Source organism: Brachyistius frenatus, unplaced genomic scaffold (genome assembly GCF_029030835.1).
Source record: "Brachyistius frenatus isolate BFR_SWC_R1_liver_20210118 unplaced genomic scaffold, ASM2903083v1 Contig_85, whole genome shotgun sequence".
Classification (NCBI taxonomy): Eukaryota; Metazoa; Chordata; class Actinopteri; family Embiotocidae; genus Brachyistius; species Brachyistius frenatus.
Genome location: NW_027210684.1, coordinates 696,021 through 718,988, shown reverse-complemented (window position 1 = coordinate 718,988; position 22,968 = coordinate 696,021). Strand labels below are relative to the sequence as shown.

General features: G+C 40.0%; 2 protein-coding genes across 6 annotated transcripts in view; one reads left to right on the top strand and one right to left on the bottom strand.

Moving 5' to 3' along the window:
• Positions 1–16,264, top strand: part of astn1 (astrotactin 1) — a 399,600-nt gene extending 383,336 nt beyond the window's left edge. For all 5 annotated transcript variants that reach the window (XM_069709823.1, XM_069709824.1, XM_069709822.1 and 2 more), the window contains one exon: positions 13,445–16,264. In XM_069709823.1, coding sequence (XP_069565924.1) covers positions 13,445–13,682 — 238 coding nt within the window. In that variant the 3' untranslated portion in view covers positions 13,683–16,264. The remainder of the gene's footprint in view (positions 1–13,444) is intronic.
• Positions 16,265–17,217: 953 nt separating this feature from the next.
• The window catches only part of pappa2 (pappalysin 2), a 75,847-nt gene continuing 70,096 nt past the window's right edge, over positions 17,218–22,968 (bottom strand). Inside the window, exons 26-27 of the mRNA XM_069709810.1 lie at positions 21,711–21,809; positions 17,218–18,681 (exon numbers count right to left, since the gene is read on the bottom strand). Coding sequence (XP_069565911.1) covers positions 18,556–18,681; positions 21,711–21,809 — 225 coding nt within the window. The 3' untranslated portion in view covers positions 17,218–18,555. The remainder of the gene's footprint in view (positions 18,682–21,710; positions 21,810–22,968) is intronic.

Here is a 22,968-nt window from a genome sequence, read left to right as displayed (position 1 = left end):
TATCCCACAAACATAATCCTGCCCCTGGAAACACTCTTCATAGCACCAAATGCTGCTGAAAAAAGTCCCAAATTATTACACTTTACAATGTTTAATTACATTTACAACTTGAGAATACCCAGTGTCCAACTGTCTTAGGAAATCATGTATATAATTTTATTTTTATTTAATTGTGTGTTTCAAGGTATTTTTGAAGATCTACATCTTCAACAGGGAAGAATGGTCAAAAACACAAACATAGAACATCAGCTGATTTATCCTTTAACATGACGTGTAAAGACACACAAGGGTGGATCAAAAAGTTCTGAGACTGCTTCTGTCACGTGCAGATGGAGCGCAGCACGGTGATGTGCACAGAACAGGAGGAAGCTATAACATAAGTACTTTGAGTTATGTTGCATGATCAAGACCAGCAGCTGAGTTTTTATGACCACTGGTATATTTTCAATTCAACTAAGGACCTGAAACTTGAGCAGAGAGCACATATCATAATTTCTTTCAACTGTTTAAGGACCAGAAAGAGGGAGTCAAGTCCAGTGAGTAGTGGTGGTGGCAGAGATAATTGTGTTGTTGAGGGCAAGAAACGTTCCAGTTTTCAACCCACCAGGAGTGGGCACATTGTCATGTTAAAGAACCAAACTGCCATCACACCACAGTTCAGGTTGTTTGCACCGAATGTTTTCCCCTCAGTCGCATCAGAACATCGCCGTAGAACTCTGTGTTGACTGTCTGACCCTGGTGGACGAATTCATGATACACATCCGGACGAAGCTCATGACTTACTCATTAGGTTTCATAGCTTCCCTCCTAGTCTGTGGACATCATGGTGCTGTGCTCCATTCACACACAACAGGAGCAGTCCAGGAACTTTTTGATCCACCCTCATGACATCATCTGACAAAAACACAAGGTCATTCAAAGAAAAGAAAAAAAAATCAAAAACCTGGCTAAACTGTTTACATTTGTGTCTGTGCTCGCCTGAGCAAATCACAGACACATCTGCACTGTGGTCTGCTCCTGTTGCTTGGATGCTGTTGTTTACGGTAACTGAGCTACGTTGCATTGTCCAGAGTGGAGTGACTTTAGCTTTGTTTGGCTCTGTAAAAGCAGAGACCCACTGAAAGCAGAGCAATGCAAAGAAGAGTTCAACCCTTTTCATTTCCTAAAGGACGGGAGCAATTTCCTTTAAGTAGCCAGCAGTGTACGACAGCGTGACAAAACACCAGAACCTGTTTGTTTTGACATCATGTTACCTTTTGAAAAGAAGCAGTTTTTACTCTCTGTCACCTTTTTCATCACACATAAGTTTGCAGACCTCAACAACAATACCACAACAACAACAGAGCGCCACTCAGCCTGAATACCCACCGAGACTTTAAGCTGTGAAAAGATGCTAAGGAATCCTCTATCCTGTTTCTTGTGTACAACTCAAAGTCACTCTTTTTGACTATAAAATAAGCTTAAAACTAAATAAAAACTCAGATAGTTAGGTCATTCTAACTACGCAAAGCATTTTCTTTGCACATTTTTCAAAGTAAGCTTTAATTTGTTCCAGCACGATTACAAACACATCCTCCAGTGGCCACGTCTCCATGATATCAGCTCACTCGAACCTCAGCCATGTCCCACTCTTGTTTTCGTTCTCAAAGGTGGGCAGATGTTCTGCTCGCAGCATCCAAAGTGCTGTCTTTGATTGTAGGCGGGTTGTTTGTGTGAATTAGAGTCACGGGGGAAATTCATTCAAACTGACTGCGAAACCAAGTGAGTTTAACCTCTGTGACATCACCGGGGCCGTTCAGCATCTCACAACCAGGGAGGGCTCCAAATTTCCCCCCAAACTACAGATAAGTGGCCACAATGTAAAATTGTAGCTTAATGTTTTATAAACAGAGCCATGTGTCCGATATAAAATATACTTATAAACAGCAGTCTGTGGTACATGCTTTCACTTTGACAGGTGAAAGTGATTAGCCCAGGCTCCCTTAATTCTGAGAGTTTCTCTCTCTGTCTGTGGGTTCCCCTGCCCTAAATGAAAGGTTGTTTTTAATGGGGACCACGCTGGAAAGAGTTGATGTAATTGAGGGAGTTGCTTCTGAAGTGTTCCATTAAAATACACTTAGATTAACAGCCCCACAATTTAGTTAAAGGGAGGGGTGATTAATGTTAATAAAGGCACCTCAGAGCTGGAAAAGCAGCAGAGAGGTGCATTCAAGGTGAGGCCTGGCAATAGGGGAAGGAAGTATAAACATGTTTTGTTTAGCCAAGTCATCAAATGAACTTTAGACTTTCCTAGGCACTAAACCTGAGTTGTATGCTGTCTATTGTTAGCGAGATCGCAGGCAGGCGGAGAGGTCAATGGCCTTCCAGCTCCACCACCGTGTGTCTGAGTGTGCTGACAATTTCCCCGCGGCGTCAGGCAGTTTGTTTCTCTGACGTTATTTGACCTGCTGGGAAAAACAAATGCATCAGATAAATGGTTGCACCTCCGCCAGGACTAAAATACTGCTGATATCAGTTTTGGAAAACCAAAATAATGGTCATACAACGTTTTTGGCTTTTCAAGCAGTCAGTGTTGATGTTGGCTTGGTTCTGCAAAAGCATCTCAGATCATCTTGATCATTGTCATTCAATTAAACCATGGAACACAGATCTGATTGAGACTTACTGTGCCTATTATAGACATATAAGGATAAAGACTATACGGCTCCCTGCCTGGGTTTGGGAGGCAAACACCGTCTCTATCTTCCAGTCTAAGCTTACAACATATCTGTCTGAAAAAGAGTACACGTAAATGAAGGCTGGAAGGACGCTGGACCTCTCTTCTTCGTGTGTGTTTGCACTTCTCCATTTTGAATATTTCTTCAGACTGAAGTCTGTTTTTTTTTGTCTTTTTTGTGTACTTGTAAAGTGCCGCATGGTGATTTTGCACTCAAAAATAATATTTAATTGAAATATTTCTGTTTTAATCCAATCAGATTTATCAGTCAGGGGCCTTGTGTATATTTTTCAAAGCCAGTGATTTGTTTGGGTGAAGCATCACAGCAGCAATAGTAGTAGTCAGGCTGGTAAACAAATGGACAGAGGTGCCTCTATTTGTTTGATCAAACAGTCTCACTTGCTTTTCTTATTGATCTTCTTAATTAAATTGTCTTCTTGTTCTTCCCAAAAACTATTTCAGTTTCAGAACATAAAACCCAGAAACCGTCCACATGGATCTGAATCCTCACTGCACACCTCCTGCAGTCACTACTACTCAAACACCAGATCATACAGTATGTTCGCTTCAGGACAATTTGTTCAGATTTGTTTTGATTTCGGCCTTTCAGCAGATCTAAATGGTACTGATCCAGATTTCATAAAAACCTGCATATAACCTATGTGATTAATCGATAACTCCCTGTATCTATAATCTAAATGTAAGTACAATCTGAAATTCATGTAGATTCCATTCACTTTCTCAAATTTTTGTTTACACTTTGGGATTTTCAAAAAACATCTGCCTGTGAATTTCTTAATACTCTGTGTACTCTGACCTAAATTTCAGTATGTTCTGTCTCTGGACAACCATGACAACCCGATCAGTTATAGGGTGTGGTGCATATCTGACTAAACAAGCCGTAAATCCTGCGTTCAGAGTCAAATAATCAGACGACTTAACACAGGTCACCAGATAGTGGCTCTAAATCTGCATACAGAATTATTAATTATAGTCTGAAATGACTGTCTCAAATGTCTGTAAAATCGGATTAATAGAAAAAAAATAACTCGGCATTTAAGATTTCATTAAATTTAGTAAAAATGTGGTTAAAGGAACTGGAATCAAAAACACCTGTTTAAATCTGAAGAAAATCTGAGGTTCAGGTGAAACTAGGTTTGAACTCCATGTTGCTGCAGTTCTGATGACATCTCACTGAGTTTTAACCCCAACAATTTGTCATCTATGGCTTTTGTAAGTGATGGATTTTCACCTGCAGGTACCAGACTATAATCACAGCTTCTGTTTTCTTGGCTGTGATTATAGTCTTGAAACCCTCTTCGCAATAACGTTCACACAGTCACTCTGAAGGGCCGACCAATCAGCCACCAGTGGGTGTGACTAAGTTTGATGATGATGATGGAAGAGGAGTGTCGTTGTCTATGGTGTTCAATGCTATTTAATTAGTTAAAAGCTGCTGGTTTCAAAATTAACACAAGATCTACACCCAGTAGGATGCAACAAGGGGAAATGATTCCTTCTATGGAGCGTGTCCGAACCAATGTGTTCATGTAGTGAGTTTGGGTCTGACTACACCAGGCTTGTGTGGTTTGTCTATGGGCAGAAATGTATGTCAATAGAAGCTGGAATTGAGTTTGTATTTTATTACTTTGAATTTGAGTTGTTCAAGGTTGTTTGAATTTGCTAAAATGTGTTAAACTTGATTAATTGTTGCAACAAAACTAAATCTGAATAGCATCATGAGGGCCCGAGCACCTTGGTGAGTTCAACCCTATTGTTTTCCGAAGTTGAGTTTATTGGTGTGGAAATGAATTAAAATAAAAAAGAAGTTGTTTAAGTTGTATGTAATATTTTCTCATTTTATGTAATAATCAGAACTATATTGGTCGTAGACCATTTTTGCAAATATCCTAGAATTTTACTAAAAAGCCTTCTTTGAGTTTCTTTTGTTTGAGGTTTGTTCCTAAATCAACACTTTTTGGCCACTTGGGAAAGAATCTCCCTCTCCCATCCAAACAACACAGATCAGTGGTGCTGCTGACAGTAAACAGCAGAGCAGACACAAACTTACACACAGTCAGACATCATACTGTACACATAAAGATCACAAACACACACACACACACACACACACACACACACACACACACACACACACACACACACACACACACACACACACACACACACACACACACACACACACACACACACACACACACACACACAGTTACATCTTCCAGATCAGCTGGACTTGTTATGAAGAGAATTCCCCAGGTTCCCTGTCACAAATAATGAGGACAGAATAAACTCGATTTTCATTAGTTTGTCATAATATAGATAAGAACAGCCCCGCTCAGGCTCTGACTCAATGTAAACTCGCATCAGCCAAGTAAGCAATATCTGGAAACAAATGAATGAACAAATGTGGCTTTATCTCTTTGGTGGCTGCAGATAGTCCGATCTGCTGTTTTTAGAAACATATCCAATCTCCCCGACGAGACCGTTTGGCATCCTGCGAGGACATTTTTCCTGCCTTTTTCATGCAACATCGCGTGACGTCTTAACTCGAACCATAAACTCACCGAAAGGCTGTCTCTCCAAGTCCTGACACTTCTCCTCCCGAGGGCCAGACCTTGTCATCGCCGGGGGAGTACCCATCATTTAAGGCACGCCGCTCGGCTGTTGACTTAGAAACGCTAGATGTTTTGGCTGGGCTGCAAGAAAATCCTCTACCCCGGCCATTTCAGTCCTGACCGTGTCCTCAGTTGGACTCCGTGCCCTTTGATGAACTGAAAAATATTTTATTCTTATTTTGGATTTTCTTTCTGTTTTTTCTTGACAGTCTCTCTAATCAGAGGAGTGCTTGCGATAATAAGTATTGTTATGGTTGGAATTTCTGTCAGGAAATCATAATCATAATCACAGCAGAGTGTTTACTTTGCTCTCTGACTTTTTATAGTTGAGAGAAGGACAAAAATACACACAGTTAAAGCAGGAGTGCCTTTTAGCTCTTCATCCAGCAGTGATTTATTGGTTTGTGAGACACTGAAAAGTGAACAGAAACATTTAAATATTGACATGCTCTGATATAATCTTCTAATACAAACTTCCCATTATCAGCATCAACAGACATTGTTATGAATTTTCCTAACAATTCCTTATCTGTGTCACCAGGACAGATCCACTGTGCCACTTTGACTGCTGTTCTTAAAACGTGATATAAAGTTGTATCACAATCAAGCATTTTCAGCAGTTTATAACAATGCATTTTATCAAAGGTTTTTTCCTCAGACCCTTCTCACAAAAATTCAGATTTAAAAGGTACAATTAGTTTAACGTGGATATTTGAGCGATAATTCATTTTAATACACTTTGTTCTGTGGTGTTAAAAATGTTGAAAAAAAGACAAGAGTACACTTTTTTTTGGCTTAGCATTAAAAAGACAAAATGCAAGATTAGAGACAGCTCATCGGAAAATTTCAAGAAAACTTTTTTTGTCTTGTCCTAAATCTGCCTTACTTTATTTTATTAACTTTCTTCATGCTCAGATTAATCCACTTTAACTGCACAAACTTGTCCTAAATCGCTTGTTTCAAACTGGTGATAGTTTTTATGAGTAAATAGCTTTCATGAGATTTGATCATTTGCATTAAATGGTCGTACAATGTTGGTAAAAAGGGCAAGAGTTCCAGACGGCAGAACCTAACATCATGATGCTGGAAATCACAGAAACAATACAAAATGTAGCAGTAGCAGTTTTGTCAGAGGAACAAATCACCACATGGACCACTGCTGTCATTACAGAGTCAAGCTGTGGCAGAAATAGTGATCAAAAATGTCTCATTGAGGCAAACGGACATATGACTGCAATGGGAAGCAATACTACTGACTGTCACTAAAATGGAGAATACTGCAATTATCTAAAACAAAATTGCATTTATTTATTTTTTTGTATATTGCCTGTTTTAGATAGGAACAGTCGAAGGAAGACAGGAAATGACATGCAGGAAAGGTCCAAATGTGTAGAATTGGAAGTGGGGATCACTGCTGAAGGTGTTTGTGTCCACAATGGTATGCATCTTAAACTCATGGCTATCAGGGCGCCTCCAAGAATTCTGTATTTAGAGATGATTTTAAAAGTTATCTTGCCAAAAGAGGAGCATTAACCTCTTTTGAACAGGATAATAGTTGTATCTGAGTGGAGCTTGCATGAGGCTTAGTGTCTGCTGTTCTATATCTTAATGTTGGTGTTCTGCACTGATGTGGCTGTTTGTGTGTTAAAGAGCTCACAATGATCTCTGATGACACGTGTACAATAATTTGACTCTTTTCCACCAGCTGCTCATTAAACGACGGTTCATCGTGTTAGGTTTTTTTTGGAACAAGTTTAATGATCATCGGGTCACTTCAGATCAGGACTCTCCTCAGGTATCCCCTGAACATCTCCTGTGTGTGGTCTTTAGGTTTTTTTTGTTCATGGATTTTTTTTTTTCTATGCCCTTTTTATTTTCTGTTCTTACATCTGATACCTCCACAGAGTGTTTCTGGCTCATTTAATACTAATCAATGTATGTTCTCAATCAAGAAAGATGATGTAATTTTACAGTAAACACTAGCACACTGCAATACAGCTCGGCCAAAATACAAGAAATAAACAGCAATTTTAGCACATAATGGTTTGATACCAGTGAAACATGCAAATTAATTTTAGCTAAAAATGCTGGTTTGCAAATTAAATTAGTTGAGATCAGACATTCTGCAGCACAGTAAGAAGTGAAACACTGAAGATTAGAAAATCATTTTTAATTCAATTTTTTTGAATTCCTAATTTTGGCACATTGAAAAAAATGGAGGCCAAGGGAGAGAGAGAGAAAATAAATCACTAATTTAAGTAGAAATGACTTCATACTGGTGGAGTAGTGACTTGAAACAAGTTGGCTCATCTCGAAATACGAAAGAACCATATTTACATTTAAACTAGACCTCAATCTCTACAGTTCCTACTTCTCAATTAATTATTCACACAACAATGGCAACAAAGCAGCGGCCCTGCTGGCCATCAGGACCATCGTGTGATTCTGTCTTCAGCATGTGGACTGCAGGAATGAGGATTCGAACCACTGACCTTTCAATTACTGCACTAGTCAACCATCTAAGGCACAGTTCCCACAGACACTTCCATCAACATAATACACCATGAATTCAAAGATAGAAACTCGACATGTTCCTTGTATCTAGTTAAAAGTAACTTACATAGACAAAGATGCATATCTTATGATAAAAGGCAAGTGAATTGTTTTTGAATTAAGTTAAATGATCTGCCTGAGAAAGTACTACATGAGCCATTTACACTGAAATCAAAATCATCTAGTTTTCAAAACTAAGATCATTTTACTTGGTTTGATCCACAAATTGTTTTGAACAATTTTGAAAATGGATAGTTTGACAACATTAAAACCATGCTTATGTGTTCTTTGCTGTTTCAGTGCATGTCTCTGAGTACGACCTTGTCTGTATGTATATATTTATACAAGTACAGACTGACATACTGTGTGTGTAGATTCGTGCATGTGACTATCCACATACGTATGTCGACATGCCTGCTTGCACAGTCAAGGCCACACAAACATTTGGGGTTTGTGTCCTATTTTGGGGCACACGTTGTATTTTAGTGCCCATTTTCCACTCCTATACATGCACAAGGATTTATGGTGACAACCGTTGCTATTTGGAACCTGCAAAAACGTTCCTCAGCTTTCCTGAAAAATGAAAGCATAACAAACCACATTTTTTTTCTTTATTTAAAGCAAATAAATATCCCGATTTCCTCCAACCACTGAAGTATGTGGCAAAATATTGGAAACATAAAGAGGTTTCAGAAAAATGATATGAATGACAGTATGGCAGCCGACGACCAGGACAACACACGGGCTCCTGTCTGCCGACGGGCTGTCCGACAACACTGACATCGTTAAAATGACTCTTTCTGCAGTTTCCAGGGCAGAAAACATAAAACATGGTAAAGTTGTTGTTATAGCTCTGTCAACATGTCTTTGCAAAGGGGATGTTGTCCTGCTGGGCATTAATATGTTTGTATAACATTACAAATGCAGTCTGAATTCAAAAACAATTCAATTACATATACAAAGGACTTATATTAGCCAGACAACTCCGAATAGGATGTTGCTTCTCATGTAAAGCGATTTGCAAATTAGACAGGAATGCCAACAATAACGCAGAAATATGTTTGAGTGAACGTGTCTTGGCCATTTGAGGCGAACTCTGGCGTAAAGAGTGCACTCGTTTTCCAGAAATAACATGAACTCATACGAGCAAATATGTTGATGTGCTATATGTTTACAGAGCAACAGTTAATGTGGTGTCAGTATAAGACAGGAGATGAAATGCAGTAGAATCCACAGGCCACAGTGGCTGTATTATTACAGTGTGTTTGTCTGTTCAAAACAGCTTATCAGCAAAATCAAACGGGGAAAAAAAGACTTGTGGGTTATCGTTTGAATGTGAGTTTGACAAGCGGATATTAGTTTGCCACAGAGACTGGAACACACAAGTTACAAATAAAAAACCTACTTCTAATGGCGGGTTTCATCCTGGTCCAAAGTCCGGATCCAGATCAAACTGCACATCAGTCCAAACCGGACCATGTGCCACTTATTACATTATGTACTGATGCATTTTCTGTGATCACATTTCTATTGCTTCAACTCCCTCCTTCAAACATAAACACTGTGAGTGTGCAGCGAGACGATAAAGTAGAGCCACATACCAATACAGTCTACGTATAGCACAGTGGAAGCATTTAGAACAGGATGGGAAATAATAGAAAAGTTAAGTTATTAATCAATAAATAAATTAAAACGATTAAAAAGACAAACAATATCAGCTAATATGTATATATAATATATTATATAATAAAATAAGTTGTCGCCTTTTTGCAGAAGAGATCTCACATTGTGTATTGATCTGTTTTCTTGTTTTTGAGTGTTGCTTGTGTAACCCTAACCAAAAACCATGTAGTGAAGATCAGGAAAAGATTATAGTTTGGCTTAAAATAAATAATTTAATAAATAACATTAAGTGTACAAGGTAACTTCCTTAAAAGTCATCATTTTGACTTTTTCTTTCATAGACTTAGTGAGACATAGACAGACTTGAACACTGGTCTCTCAGGTGTAATTCCTGTGTTTGTTCCATCTAACCACTCCTGACCTCTTGTTTGTGAAGACTTTGTCACCTTTTCGTTGCCCATGCTAACGGACACCTTGTGTGTATCTCTCTACTGTCACTGGCTTTGACAAAATGTCACTATTTGACACCCTGGAAAGGTGTGTGTGTGTGTGTGTGTGTGTGTGTGTGTGTGTGTGTGTGTGTGTGTGTGTGTGTGTGTGTGTGTGTGTGTGTGTGTGTGTGTGTGTGTGTGTGTGTGTGTGTGTGTGTGTGTGTGTGTGTACAGGCTTGACATCAGTTTCTCTCTATGTATTCATTCTGGTTCAGCCACATGAAGTGAAGTCAGTGACATACAGATGTTTTAGAGAAGGATTCCTCTCAGATTTAGTGACGAGGAGTAAAGTTCATGTGAGAAATGATGTGACTGAATGAATGAATGAGTGACATTTTTGTTCCATAATGGAGAATGTTTGAGTATTGTTCATGTTGGTGCTGGCTTTGTTGGGGACCTTTGACCTGATTTAAAATTAATATTGTAACCTTTAAAGTGAGACCAGGTAACTTTTGAAAGAGTAGAAAACACATTATACCTCTCACAGATGAAAAGTGTTCATTCATGACCAAAAAAATATAATTAATCAATTCAATAAAATGCTGCTATGTGTAGTCTTATTTGGTAAGACTAGTTGCTCCTGGTTACTATTATTACCAAACTTTAAATCTGCGTAACGGTGGAACTGAATGTATGTTTGCTGGCTTAACAGCTCTTGTCTGTTTCTGCTTCTGTTACACAACATTTGAACATCGATATTAACCCGTAACAGTCGGTCACATGTTCCCTCAGAGACGGCTGTAAAGTTAAAGGCATGGGGGGCTGTGACAGAATGTAGTTACTATGAAAAAGGATGGAAGTGAGGTCTGTGGATAATTTAAAGGTGCAGTTACGGTAAAATTAGATTTTTCAGTGCTGTGAACACAAAAAACAAAACTCCATTCACCTCCTCCATTGTACTGACGTGGGTGCAAGAAGAGAGCTCGGATACTTCAAAACCTTCACAAACTGAACAGGAGGTGAAGCTCGTTGCTTTCTGTGTAAATGTGTCCTCTGCTCATGCCTCTAAGATTCTGAACTTCAGCACAAAATGGACCTTAAATTTAACATTCTCTAAAAACATTGTTGCATTTTTCATTTTGTGTTACGATTCTGAAAATGTTTGTAATAACATTGTTAGAACATTTAGCCCTAATTTCCTAACGTGTTTTCAGCAGCAAGCAATAATTATTTTGGAGAATGATATGGTGCTTTAAAAACATTATACAAAAGTTTTAATGGCACATTCTTAAATGCTCTCTGGGAACAACAACAACAACTTCCCACGGAAAATACTACTAAAATACACCAACGAGTGCAGTGTGAAACGTGCATGTTCTGCTGTTGTGTAATAAAGAAAATATGTACACAAAAGCAATCCTGCTTTTCAACCTTTTGATCGTATCACATGATCTGCATCAGTTAATGGAGAATGCGCAGTTGTCGTGATATCAAAGGTTCTTAAGTGTTAAGTACATTTTTCAAGTTGTGTAAATAACAAAGGTTCAAACTAGTTGTGCTGGAGCTTTTGATCACATTCATGATCTTCATCAAAGAAAAATCAAAGAAAGAACTTAAACTGCAGCACTGTTTGTGTATTATAGTATACTCCTTCAAGGTAATACTGCTTCCTAATATGTCATCATGCATGTAGCTGACGTCACAATCGTCAATCATCAGTCACTGTTCTCGTCACCATGGAGGATCATCATCTCTGTTTTCCCTGACATCGTCTCCCTTTTCAGTTTCACCTCTTATCCTCGTTTTTATGTTCCCATCACCATCCATCCTTCCATGCATGACAATCATCATCATCATCATCATCATCATCAATGCAGCATCCGACCTTCATCACAAAAACCAGGTGAGTGCTTGGGATGATTAGTGAAATGTGGTTTGGTTTGCTTTCACCTTCTCATTTTGCAAAGACATTTGCAGCTTTGAGCAGATAAAAACAGTCTAACTCGACGTACGCTCTTCGTTCACTGCATCAGTATTTGATTAGTCTCCTTTAACTGATGCAGATTGACTGTGTGTTCTGGATGCTCTAACGTGTCATCAGTTCATCAGCGTAATGTGCTGTGGCTCTGGTGACTCTGCTGCGTCCAGCAGACTTGTGGCTTGGCAGGACGGGGACACTGTGCTGTAGAAGTGCTGGTTTGGCTGAAAAAGGAGGAGAAACTGTGTGTGGAATGAATGAAATCTTCTCCCACTGCCATTTTCTGACTTTAGGCAAACACTTGACGAGGTTTCACTAGAATGGGCCAAATCTGGCTGCATCAGGCTTAATGGTTATTTATTGCACTCAGTGTCCCTATGAGATGTATTTATGTGAGCTCTGTGCATCATGTTACTGGTGGAGGTGATATTTCAGCTGTCCTGGTTTGGCCAAAGGACAAGTTCAAGCATTTCATAGTGTCTCCTGTGTCTTTCCGTGCTATTGGAGCTGTCCATTAGCCTATTTTCTTCCACAGGACCAGCTCCTCACTGGCCACGGCCATTCATTTCTTCATCCATTCATTTTTTCCACTGTTTTAGTGTCGTCATTCCTACCCAGACCTTCAGCAGCCACTGTGTGCTGTGGGTCAAAGTTGGAATGTGTCAGTAACTGTGCACCGACACTGCGAGCTGCTGCAGACAGGAAGCAGCAGTGGATGGCTCGGTTTGAGGTTCTGTCATACAGCAATGTCACTCTAAAACAACAGCAGAGCCACAGTGTGATTTATGGACTGCAGACAGTCAAATGTATCTAGTGGCTAATGTGCATCAACACTGAGATGAGATCCCACCTTCCTTCAGCTGCTTGGCAGCAAATGTTTCCCACTGTTCTCTGCATTTCCTGCTTGCTGACTTGCTGCTTGACTTCGAGGACATAAGCTATTTCTGAAAACCTTTCCAAAAAAAAAGCTGTATAAGGGATGAGGCTGCCTTTGGGGTCTGGTTGAAAAATCTACCCACTTCAGCATCGCAATGTAATCACAGTTTGATGTCAAACATTTCTCTCAGCTGCAGTGATGTTTTGTCCTCACCTGCTCCCCTGTGGTATTTGGATGACTTCCTATGTGACGCGGCTGATCACACCAGGCATTAACATGCGTCCTGGGTGATTGGATCAAAGGTGATCGGCTAAAAGGACAGGTGTGAATGCAACCGGGTCGCAATGAGATCCGATCTGCTGGGACCACGTACAATAGGTGGTAAGGTGCAGACGGCCACATTCGTTTAGCAGTGTGAATGCAAATGCATCCCGGGCCTGTGAAGAAACTACAGTAGACTAGATGATACCGGTTGTTTCTGAATTGTCCACAACCTGTACTAAGATGTGACTGTGTATATTTCTTAAGCTTCATCTGTGTTTGGTTTCTCCCCAACAAGTTTATGAATGTCATCAAGGTGTTTAAAACCTCTGCAAACTCTCTTTAATCCTGGTTCGTCTGTTCCAACAGGAAGGCCGGCCTCATCCTCTCCCAGCTAGACGAGCTCTCCCCGTGGTGTAAAGGCCTCCTCCAGGAGCCCAAGATCGGTCTTCGCAGGATGTCGCTCAAGTTCCTGTCCTGCCGTTACACCGACACCAAGGTTTTTGGGCTGAACTGGTCAGACATGGGTCAGGACGTACACAAGGCCTGCGACGAGCAGACGCTCACTGTCATGTATAACGACTACGGCGAGCCCAAGGAGCTCTAAAGGTCAGGGCTGTCAGTTGGAAAGATTTGTCAAATCCAGCAAAAGAACAAATAAAATGCAGGTTTCAAAATAATTTCTGTTAACAATATACATTTATGATCTCACATGCTACACATCATTTGAAATGCCATTTACTCTTTTTATCTTTACTTTACTGGCACCACCGAACGTATGTAGGCTAATGTTCATGTCTTTTCAATAATTATATAATAAACTAAAGCTGTGTTGAGGTCACGTCCTCCCTTTCCATGATGAATGAAAGTCGAAGCAGTCTTAAAACGTTCAATAGAAGCTAGACAGTAAAATGGTTTGTGACTTTGATCAGTCTTCACTGCTGTGTACGGTTGCATAGTGATGGTAAACATTGTCTTTGATAAACGTTACACATTTATGGACTGAAGCAGCTGCAGGTTCAAAATCAAGGTAAAGTGGTAGAAATGATGTGTCTAAATTTGAATAGTTGTTGTTAGTATTAAGTTTGAAATATTGCAAGGCAGGAATGGAGAGACCTACACAACCTGAAACTCAAAATTAATACAAAATCAAAATTGGTCTAATATATTTTTTTGGAGCTTTTTGAAAAATCAGAGCACCTTTTAAAACACAACTTGAGCCGTAAAGACTGAGGTTCCCCCAGGTTTATCTTGATATTGTATTTGATGTGACACCAAACAAATAAAAAAAGAACATAACGATGATAAAAGCTGAACATATTTTCATGATTTTGATTTGATTGTTACATGAACTAAACATGTAAATAAACATTAGAACATGCATTTTATTTCACTCTCTTTTTTTGTTGGGCTTGAATAATGTCCATTTTAAATATTTGAGACAGAATGAAAGAGTTTTGTTTTAACTCTTTGTTGGATAATTATAATCTGTCAGTCAGACAGGAAAACCTACTTTCATCTAACATCAGTCAGGTATTAAAAGTTCAGATCTGGGACATGAAAGGTTACACATCAGCTCCTTTTGGCCAGTTGAAATCCAAACGTACTCATATCTTTAGACATCCTGTGGAAATATTACATAAGGCGACTCCTTATGTCAAAAAACCCGTCAGTGATGGTGGCTGTAAGCAGCTTGGACGCAGTTAGTTGTGTCTTTGACCTGAACCTGAAGTCAGTTTCCTGTAAAGTTTACCTACAAGTCCCCTACATTCCTCATTGTAGCTTCAGTTTGAATGGCAACTGCCAACCACTGCTGCATATAATTATTTTACAGCTTCTAATACACATTTATTGTGAAAAACTGCAGCACGAAAATCAAGTATCTCTTCAGCTGTGAACAGTTCTGGTATTGGCTGCTTAGTTGCGTGGTGTTATTTTCATGAATACATACAGTTTTCCACTATTACTTCACACTGATCAGATTTTGAATGAATGATTTTTTTATTTTGTCATTCGAAAATGGTAAAAAGTTAATTCAATGCAAAATACTGAAGGAGTTGTGCTCCAGAAAAAAAGTCAGTATTTTACAAAGTTTGTGTGTTTCTATAGAGAAGGAGAGGTCGCATGTGCGCAGAATGAAGGTAAATCTATGTAGATAACAGAGAATGGTCTGCTGGGAGTTATTTTAGTAGTATAGACGTTCAAAAGGAACACTGTACAGAGCTTCATCAAACGTTTTAGTGATATAACCTGCTGAATGTAGTGTTGATAGTTTGCATTTAGAAATGAGGTTGTTGTAAAGGAGCTGTACTAGATACCGGGCACCACAGAAACATCAGTTCATTCATGTTCTCTACATCTGTAGAGATCCATCAGTGGAACCTGCCAAAACAATTTGACAGTATTTTTTCATTTTAAATCTCTCACGTCATTCAAAAAACAGAAGAAGAATCTAACCACTGAATGCGTTAAAAGTGAGAACTCTGTACTAAAGCTGCGACTTAACAGTGACTTAATGTTTTCAACTGCCTCTGTATGTTTAAACTTCATGGAATAATATGTCTTTAAAAAGCTCTTTTTGTAAAATCCATTAATCAGAAGTGTCTATTGTTTTTACTTTTATTTGACTTCATTTGAAATGTTATTTTATCTCTGTGCAGTGGCCATGTTGGAGATTGATGTCAAAGAAATGTACATTAACTGTTACTTTTTAACAAACCTCATATGTGAATACTAAAACTGACCGCTTGTAGATTTCTGTATAGGTAGCAAGTATCTGAGAAATGCATTACATTATAGCACAGTACGGTGTTTGACTTCTGTATATAAATGATATTTTACAACATTTACATGTGCTGTAGTAGATACAATATTGTACTGTAATATGTATCGTAGTCTCTGCAGTATGATGCACTGATTCTGGTTTTAAGGTAAAGAGCTGAAGGTTTGATTGGGAACTGAAGATGTCACCCACTGCTAGCTGGAACTTGGACTTTAGTCATGAAGTAGAACTGAAGATAAAAGAAATAAGGCAACAAAATGGAGATTCATTTGACCTTTGAGAAACATGTGAAGCAGCCGTCTACAATCTGCATGATATACTGTCTAAACTGTATGTGGCATCATAAACTCAACTTTTTCACTTTGATCTTTGCTACTTCCAAGAACAATAAAGGATATATTATGAAATGTGACTGTTTTGAAATTTTTCTGAGTTTCCTAAAGAGGTTTTTATCTCTAATTGGTCCTGCATTCATCCATCTGTGCATGCAAAATATTCATACTCATGTATCACATGCAGGCAAGTTGCTGTGGCAGCAGCTACTGAGGCTTTTGTTGTTACTCTGATCAGACAGCGGTAGAGAGCCCCCCATTCATGTCATAAACTCAGGCTGTACAATACCATGAGGCTTGTTTCATGACATCTGTTAACATGGACATTTCGTTGTTGTAGTAGATTTATGATCTGCTAAATTTACCCAACAGTTTGCCCTGCACCCCATTTTTGTTTGAATTTGTTGCTGTCCACAGAATCTTTTGTCAGCTGTAGCAGTCTTTGCATGTTTCTACTGTTTGTTTGTACATCTAATATCACAGGGCGACACAAGTTTCACCGGAGCCTGGTAGAAACGTGTTCTTCTCCGCCTCCTTTCGTTCATTGGCAATTGAGAAACAGCTGGTGGTAGTAACATGTTACTACCTCCTGTGTATCATCACATTTTAGAGTGAAGACTTTCAGATCAGTGTAAAGTCCAGTTTCGGTTTGTGGTTATGGTTAAAGAGAGAGTAAGACACCAGGAAATAACAATAAGTCAATGTAATGTCCCTCAAAATTGATGGAAATATGATCGTGTGTGTGTGTGTGTGTGTGTGTGTGTGTGTGTGTGTGTGTGTGTGTGTGTGTGTGTGTGTGTGTGTGTGTGTGTGTGTGTGTGTGTGTGTGTGTGTGTGTGTGTGTGTGTGTGTGTGTGTGTGTGTGTGTGTGTGTGTGTGTGTGTGTGTGTGTGTGTGTGTGTGTGTGTGTGTGTGTGTGTGTGTGTGTGTGTACTGTCAAACCAGCCGATTTAACATTTGTCCAAAGAAACCTGCCAAACACGCGTCCTATGTGAAACCAAATAAGAAGCCTGTTTATACGGGTCGATATAAAGTTTCTATTTATTTCAGAGTATAAAGTACTGTAAAATATCACAAAGAACATGATTACACTTTTATAGATACAACATTGTGATGGGATACTTCATCATTTGTGGTTAATGAACTCCAGAACCTTCCTCTTGTACACACATGCAAACAGAAGTCTGTGTAGAGTGAAAGATGCTCACACTTCCCAAAAGCATTGTCCTTTTTTTTTTTGGTTTGTGTTACATTTCTTAGGACAGCAATTTTGACACAGTGTTCACATTTAACAGTCAATATTTCATGTTACTGACCTTCCATTTAGATTTAGGTGTAATTATGTATAATATCTGACATCATGACATGTTTTTTTTTCTCTTTTGGGAAGCTTTGTGCATGTGTGTGCGGTACAGATACATGTTTGTGTTACTTGAGTCGTAATATAAATAGAGTATTGACTTGTGTGACTAAATCTAGTAGATATGTTAGGTGATCCAAATATATTATCTATACATGTTAGTCTTTACAGATATGTATCCTCTTGCAGTCCTAACAGCTACATGTTGTTTGTGGGATGGATGGTGGCATTAGGGAGGAGTTGTTTAGTCTGCCATGAGGACGGTGGGGATTGGGTTTTTGAGGAGATATTTCTGTGTAGTGGAACAGAAACATAGACACCTTTTTATCTTTGCTCATCTGATTTACATTTGAGTCCTCATTCCATGTTGATTAGTCATTGGGCGACCGGTTTGGTGTTCATTATAAGAGAGAGAAATATCGACGAGTCTGTGTTTTGTCTTCAGCATGACTGAATTATGGATAATGTAATACTAATATTTCTCCTCAGTAGCTCCTTCTGGGAGGACTGTGCATGTACAGCCAGTTCTTTTGGTTTCTCTATCTCAACACTAATCAAGTCCAGAAATGTACTTGAGTCCTTCTACAATAGTGATTTGATCCAATTATGATAACTTGGCTCTTGAGCATAAACTGTTTAATCCTTTCTGAAGTACAGCTCAGGTTTTTTTTAATACATTTTTTCTGCTCTTCCACAAATTCAACTGAAGATAACCTTTAACTTGTAAACAGGGGAAGAAAACATGACATCCATGTGCGGATGTTTTTTAGCTGGACTACATTTTTTTTTTTTTTTTAAACCAACATGACTCATGTTTAATGCAATTTAACAGTAACATCAGTTTTGATGATATAAAAATGGGCTTTTAATTTATGAAGTCTGACTTCAATCACATTCTTTGCATTGTAAAATGTTAAAATCTGATATTTTGTGTTTGTTTGTTGTGGTGTATGTTCTGTGGTTTGACTGCGTTTAACACAAGTTCAGCGTCTTTCATCCCTCCATCTTATTGCATTCCTCCTCCGGCTCCACCTCCTCCTTCCAAGTGCGTGGCTTTGCTCTTGTTCTCCTCGGCGTCCGGATCACGGCAAGTACACTCCTCCTGATTGCAGTCTGCCCCAAAAGGAATGACCTGTCAGTAAATAAACAGGAAATTTAGCGCTGGGCTTCCCAGACCCACTTAAATGTCTTTCAATCTGTGGCTGGACTCAAAGAAAAGCACGAGACGGGACTTCTCAGGGTGTATGGTGCGGATGTCATTTTTAATATCTAAACCAAGAAAACACACATCCCATTGGTTTGGTTGAGACGAGTTGTTTGTGAGATCTGATGAAATCCACGACCAGCATATGAAAAGAAAAGAGTCTGCAGAACGGTGACATCAGGACTAGCAGTGAGAGCAGAGTCACTGAGAAGGCCTCCCAGTGGGGTTGTTACATTTCAACTGTAGCGAAGAGCACAACTTTGAATGGCAAAAACAGACAATAAAGAATACATTTGCTTGAACTGACCTCGCGGCATTGTGTTTGTGCAGAAAGGTAAGTACCCCTCAGTACTTGCTGCGTTTCCTCACAGTTTCAAAGAGAGCGCCAACGGCCCCCCGGAGACCGATAAAGCTCAAGTCAAATGGTTCAACGTGGCCTTTGAATGGCGAGAAAACCTTGAGTGTCTTCAGAGAGGGGAAGGGGAGGGGAGAAAGGGGGGCGCGTGGAGGTGAACGGATGAACACATGTTAAGAATCAACAACAAGCGGCTGCCAGCTCTTGTCTAGGAAGCGAGCCATCACCACAGGTTGCAAAATAAACTCTGGTGCCCCGTGAAGCAGTCTGTTGCAAGAAATGTAAACATTCGCTCCTGGAGAGAAGCATTGAGAGGAAGACAGAGAGAAAGAAAGGCAGAGAAAGAAAATAAGGATGACGGCAAGCAAGGCGAGAAGGAGAGTGGGAGGTAGCAGCTTGTCGGCCTTCGCTGCTGATTGCAGCCGATGGAAACAGGGTTGATGGCTGGGTAAAAGGTTTCTCCGAGGGCTCTCAACGAGCTGCAGAAAGCCCGGCTTCTCTTAAAACGCCAGCAGACCCATTTACGAGGAGCTGGCGCGGCGATTAAATGTTTCCCCAACAGCTTTATCTTGATTCATTGATGGAGGCACTGAGAAAGCCAAAGAATACTCCACCTCCGATGCTTTCTAACAACCTTTGGAAGGAGAGAAAAGGCTCATTTTTGCTTCAACCGCAAGAACAAAAGCCAAGTTGTCTCCCACTGTTTACTGCAACACACTCAAACACAGGCAGTATTTCCCTGTTGACCCATGAGTGAATCCCACCTGAATCATCTCTCCTGTATCCCTCTTCCCTTGTCAACGCTGCACTTACCCCTTTAAATAAATCCAATGCAGCCTGAGCTCCATAAAAAGGAGGCAGTTGGACCCAAAAGACCCATCCAGACACGAATAGAAATGAATATTGATTCAAATATTTGATGTAGTTCAGATACAGGTGTGTTATCTTGCTGGATTTGTAATGTGTCCGTGTTAGTCGCAGAGGAAGGTGAGAATTTCTCTGCCCTCTTCAGCATCCTGAAGCCGCTTTACTTCTTGTATAGCAGCAGAGGAAATATGTGATGCGGGTCACGCTGTGTTAAAAACCTGCAATTCCCTACACCTGCATTAGTCGAGCTACATAGAAACAGAGAGTTGTGTTAAGAGGCCCACTAATCATTCATTACTAACCCCCCACCTCCCACCCGCTCCATCAGCCCGCTGGAGCCACGATGGCAGTCAGGATGCTGACTCTCGCGGCGGTTTAGTTCACTTCCTCCAAACGACCCCCGCTCGCCTCGCTGCTGTTTTACAGTGGCCGAGTAAACCGCAGACCGTCAGACACCTCGCTGCTCCCACACTTGTACCCTCCTCCTCCACCTCCCCCCAGGCCCCGTAAAAGAGCAGTTAGTGGCAGTCTGGCAGCTCATTTATTATGACGGCAGCTACAGACTCGCTGAACTCCTTCCCCATTTAGGAAGTAACTGCGAGTGAGTCATGGCGTGCTGCGGACATGAAGGAGACAGCGGAGGCTCGGCCAACTGTAAGTTATAGGAATTAATAGGCAGGGCCCCCTGAAGGAGAGTCATGAATATGTGGCTGTACAGTAGCCAAATAGGGTATATTGCATGGGGGTTGGGGGGTTGGGGGTGGGGTCACTTCCTAAATGTCCGCATTGGGAGAGCAGTTTCTCATGAAAGCACAGACAAATAGAAGAAAGGATGTGTTTTCATAGAATCGGGTAGAGGGAATGAGTGGCCTGGCTTCCACCGGCGGCTGACCTGCGCACGCTCATTATTATTCACACCATTCCTCTTAGCCACCCAGCAATCATTTAGGGCAATTAGTGTAATGTGATACATTTGCATCTTGTAGCGAGCACAAACAAGCGGTCATCGGGGAGAGTATGTTAAGATGGATAAGCCAACATGCCTTTAAATTGATTCGCCCTGCATTAGAACGTTTCATTTCAAAATGCAATTCGATTGAAGGTCTACATCACACTGTGAATCTGAAATATATCTCCATTAAGAAAAACGCTTTAAAATAAGATGAATTGGATGACGCCACCATTTATTCACTTCTGCTGTGTTACGTCCACATGTTTTGATGCCTCACTCTTATAGTAGTTTGCCTCTGCAGTGTAGCGATGGTTTAATATGAGCATGTATGGCAGCAGAGAGTGATGAAAACCTGGTTATTTACCATCTGAGTGGAAAAACCAGAGGACACAAGTCTCCTCTGTTGTTTTAAGTAGAGATGAGGGAGACTAAATAGGTGAAGTCGTTAACAGGAAAGAGGGGAAAACTAGCAGGGATCTGTGTTTGTTTGCTTAGTGGAAGTCTCCTGCGTAGCGGCACAGCGCTCAGGCCAACAGAGACAGATTTCTACAACTGTAAACAGGAAGATTCTGGCTGCAGCTTCTAAGCTCTATTTCGATTGCAAGATGTGAGTCAAATAACACTTTTTAAACAAAGTGGACTGAAATTGTAAGTTAGATATTTAAAACTAACCCCAACACTCTATTTTCATTGTAAAACACAAAAAGCTGATGGTATAAACGTGTTGGAAATCAATCTGTTTTCCGACAGGAGGCGAAGCACTGGAAATGTCTGTTTGTGTACCTTTCTGGTGGAGAGTGTGGATGGGCAGCAGTCTCCTCCGTCATACTGGCAGTAGGCCCTGTTGTTGATGGTGTCACACCAACCGTCCCCTCCGAAAGGCTGGACACAAGTTCCAAACAAGAAACAGTGTTGTTGGTTGAGTATTAATCACCCCCCCCCCCACCTCCTCCCCAACTGGTAATTTTACCTCACACAGCATGAAAGAAAGAAATATGACTCAACGTCTTCCCAGAAATCAGATTTTCAGTAAGTGACACTTATTGTAACACGATTAAGTTGTTTAGAACAAATGTTCATAAAACAAATTAAAATAAACAGAATAATCCAAGTCCAATTTAAGTTGTATATTCAGTCATAGCAGGAAGTCTGTTGTGTGGCAGCTCTGACAACACTTACAAAGCGGAAACCACTAAGAGATGAACACTTCTGTTCATTGAATAAATTGGTCTTTAATTCAATGCACATGCAGGCCTACAAATACAATATTTACTCAGCAAAGTACCTCCCCAAGTAGGTGAAGTAAATCACCACAATGCTGATTGTTGATGCAAAGCAGCCTGCAGTTAAACACTGACAGTTAAAGATGGCCTCCTACATTAAACACAGTTATAACATTTTATTATTCGATGATGACGTCTTTGCATTTCTCTGTTTGCTATGGAATATGTGAGATGTGAAACATGATTATTTTAGCCTAGTTATCATTTAGCAATACCCTGGATAGGCATGTTTAAGAATTATAATGGTTTGTTTGTATATTTGGTTAATGGGAAGAATCTAAGTTAGGCTTTAAATGCTGAAGTAGATTTACAGTCATGTGGATTAATCAGTTCAATATCCGTCACGAGCTCTGCAACACGTTACAATAATTTGTCTGTCGTCTGTTGTTGGACAACACAACTGAACCTTCTAGGAAATATTTTTATCAGGTTAAAAGATGGGTTGGTATTGACCACACAATAGTACAAAACATTACCATAAACAGTAGGTTACTTCCTATTAGCACTTAAGAGTACTTGGATTTAATGGGGTATGCATTCCCCAGTGTTTTATATATTGATTATACAAAGAAAAAGACAATATTTCCATGTACATAGTTTAACTTGTTGACAATTGCAGATCAGTCTTCCTGCGAGGAGATGTTCCTTATTCTTTCTGTCTTTTCAGAAAGGGTGCCATGGACTTACCACTCTGCCTCCAACATTCATCCTGTTCCTGTATAAATTTCTCGGTCTAAGTATGTTCTCCTAGCAGATCT